This window comes from Aedes albopictus, chromosome 3 (genome assembly GCF_035046485.1).
Source record: "Aedes albopictus strain Foshan chromosome 3, AalbF5, whole genome shotgun sequence".
NCBI classification, from domain to species: domain Eukaryota; kingdom Metazoa; phylum Arthropoda; class Insecta; order Diptera; family Culicidae; genus Aedes; species Aedes albopictus.
Window position 1 is genome coordinate 370,456,823 of NC_085138.1, and position 3,315 is coordinate 370,460,137.

At 43.7% G+C, this 3,315-nt stretch overlaps 1 protein-coding gene across 1 annotated transcript; it reads left to right on the top strand.

The window, feature by feature from the left end:
• The first annotated feature begins 536 nt into the window (after positions 1–536).
• Positions 537–2,405, top strand: LOC109432260 (probable serine/threonine-protein kinase kinX). The gene has a single exon (XM_019708592.3). It carries the CDS (start codon positions 537–539, stop codon positions 2,403–2,405), a length of 1,869 nt encoding a protein of 622 aa, XP_019564137.3.
• The last annotated feature ends 910 nt before the right edge of the window (positions 2,406–3,315 follow it).

Genomic DNA, 3,315 nt, shown 5'->3' on the forward strand with positions numbered 1-3,315 from the left:
TCAGTGACGATTCTGGCGTACTCAGAGGATTAAGGGGGTCTCAGTAGAATTCAAAGAATTTCAAATGAACTCGAGAGGTAGAAGGGGCTCTCAAAGGGTTCTACAGGGTTTCATTGGCGTTCGAGAGGTATCAGTGGGTTTAAGGTATGGCCCCAGAGCTCACTGATTTTTTTTTTTCAGAAACGCCCCTTAAATGTAACATTGCAACGTACAAGGGCTCAATCTGATTCAGAATGTTTAATCTGAGACCCTTCTGAAATCCAATGATGAACTGTTTGGCCTTGTGTTTGACTGAATGTTGTTGGATGACATTAATGAGTCTTAGAAGTTTCCATTTTCTGGTAATTTCATCAAAGGTACTCTAGAAATGCTAAAAGTTGGCCAGCGAACACCATGATAGTGTGTGGAACCATTTGGACTGGGAGGTCCTTTTTTGAGGGCTTTTTGCTTGTATTTATTTTTTTTCTAAGAATGAAATGTACACAATCCCAGTAGTCCTGTCCTAAGACTCCTGCCAACCAACGACCTCTGTAAACATGTCATCCCGCGGATCCGGCTCCACGTCCACAGCCGAGAGCACCGACTCCTACCCCAGTCTGTACAGATCATTCCCAAGCGAGCGGACATCAATCGGTTCATCATCGAACTCGGCCTCATCCATAACCTCTTCCAGTGCAACATCATCTCAATCAGTTTCCAAGATCCTCAATGTCCCACAGCGTGAAACCACCTGCTCTACGGTCCCACCTCGATTGAAATGGGACCGCGAAGCTCCAGCACCGAACCGTCCTTACGATTCCCGAAACTTTGACGCCCCGTTCAAAACACTTCAACCGTACCTGAGCGAACTCGGAGGTCTAGGTGTCCCGCCTCGCAAACCATGCCACTCACCCAAACCGGACCCATTCCGGAAGCGAACTCACGTAGACGAAATCTTCCACAAGCGTGTGACGGATACCGGTGCCTTTTCCATCACAGAACAACCGAAGACGAATGTTTGCCTCCAAAGGAAATCACCGGAAATCGAGGAAGTTGCCGTGGAAGCCGTGAAAAGCGTGATCCTTGCAGACAATGTCAACTCCGATGCAAGCAGTTCGAGCGAGACATCCGAGTCGGATGGGGATCTGTTGGAGATGAGCTGGAGCGCGTTCCAGCAGCAACCGAAGCGGAATGAACTGCTGAAGCAATGCAAGCGATCATTCTTTCAAGCCCGGAAGGAACTGTTCAAGCTACGACAGTACGAAGATTACTTGGAAGAGAAGAACAGGCTACCGGAAGAGGTGGAGTCATGGGAGATCTCGTCGGAAAGTACAGTGGAATCGGAGGAATCGCTAGAAGAGGATTTTCTAGGGAAGAAAGAAGAAATAGTGGTTGTCGAACCAAGCGAGTCAGTCGATGAATACAAACCAACGGAGATTGTGCACGAAGAGGATAAACTGCAGTTACAGGAACATGAGCAGTCTTACATGGACCGTATTCGAGAGCACATGTGGAGCAAGTACGAGGCAAAGGAGCAACAGGAGAGAGAGGATAAAGCCGAGCGGGAACAATCACCGGAACCATTGGATGAAGAGGAAGCTTTGAAAAACCTTCCGAAGCAAGATTATTTGAATTTGAAGAAGCATGAATTTCGGCAGCAGCTAGCTGATCGCTTGGAGGAGATCAAGCTTTCGATGAAGCGGGAACCGAAGGAGCTTCCCCAGACGACGGTTCAATTTGAAAAGTATACGGATGAGCTGATGCGAGGTCGAAGGGAACTGCTCGATGAAGCCTTGCTGGTGGATGACCATTACAAGAAAGCTGGCTTGGAGATCGACGTTCCAGAGAAGGATCTAGAGCTGCGAAAATTTCGAGCCGAGGACCACAAGAGTGAAACGGAAGAGTCGGAAGTGGAAGAAGATGAGGAGAAGTTATCAGAAGTAGAAGAAGAACCAATCGTGCATACTTGTATGACGCGACTGGAGTGGGCACGTTGGATAGGTCGGTGCACAAAATTGGAGAAGCTGAAGTTACCGCAGGTGAAAATTCCTCGCCTACCGAGGGTGGTCCACGAATCGGAACAGAGTCCGATAAGGATGTACATTAAGGGATTGCACAAAGAAGATAAAGAGATGAAACGAGAGAAGAAACCAAGCCAAGAATCATTGCCCGCAGTCGATGCAAAGCCAAGTGAGCCGAAAGCTGTCAAGTGGCAATTGAAAGAAATGTTGTACGACAAGCCGAAAGAATACAGGATTTCGAAATTCGTACCGTATAAGCCACCGATACGGCCGTTTCCCGAGTTAGCAAAGGATAGATACAAAGTGAGCCAGGCGGGTCGTAGAAGACGACGTAATCGGCGAAAGAATCACATGGATTGGATCGATCAGTTGGTGGAAGAAATCTGCAATCGAAATTATGGGTAATGAAATAAATTATCGCGTTGACTAATATCAGTGAATTCTTCCAATGAGAACGACTTCTTCAGATATTCTCCTAAACATTTCTACTCAGGATTCTCTCTGAAATCCTATATTTTTTTCGAAATTCTCTTACAAATTCTTTCTTCGTATTTCTTCCGGGATTACTTCTCCGAATTCTTTCGTGATTTCGTACAAAATCCCTACTCGGAAATTCAGAGTCGGAAATATCCAGGAACTTCTACCGACATTTTTGTTGGAGTTCCTCCTTGAATTTATCCCGGAGTTTTTCCTGGATGTTGGATCGAAATTTCTGTAAAAGATTTCTCCAAAAGCTCCTACCGAGATTCTATCTATTAACTTTCCTTCATTTGCTTCCAAAATAACTCACGAGACCTCTTCAGGAATCTCTTCACAAAACGGGAGAAAATCCGATACCTATAACTAGCTAAATGAATCATGAATCCGTAAAACATGTGTTTTTGCTACGAAAATACACCATGAAAAAAAGTTATGATTCATTTTGTCGTAACGCAACCTTGTTGTCACGTTTTAGATAATTGTTTGGAAATTTAGATTTGGATTGCATAAATTTAGAAAAATGGCAAATTAAGCTATGGAATCACGTATGGAATCATGAAGTTTTGAACTTAGTTAATAAACAATAAGCATGGTTCTAGTATTTATGATTCATATTTTGGTAACCCTAAATGCAGAGACATAAAATCATGAAGCATACACTTTGTAATCATTAGCCTAATTCATGAAAACAGTAACATGATGTAATCATTCATAAACAGTGATGAGAAGAAATGATATTGTTATTTATGATTCCTATTTCATTGAAGTAAATAAATAAAACAACCTATAAACATTTTTCGGGTCGTAAGCCATCACGGGGCGTCAGAATCATCAA

Coding starts and splice junctions, on each gene's coding strand:
- LOC109432260 (XM_019708592.3), top strand. CDS start 537: ATGTCATCCCGCGGATCCGGCTCCACGTCCACAGCCGAGAGCACCGAC.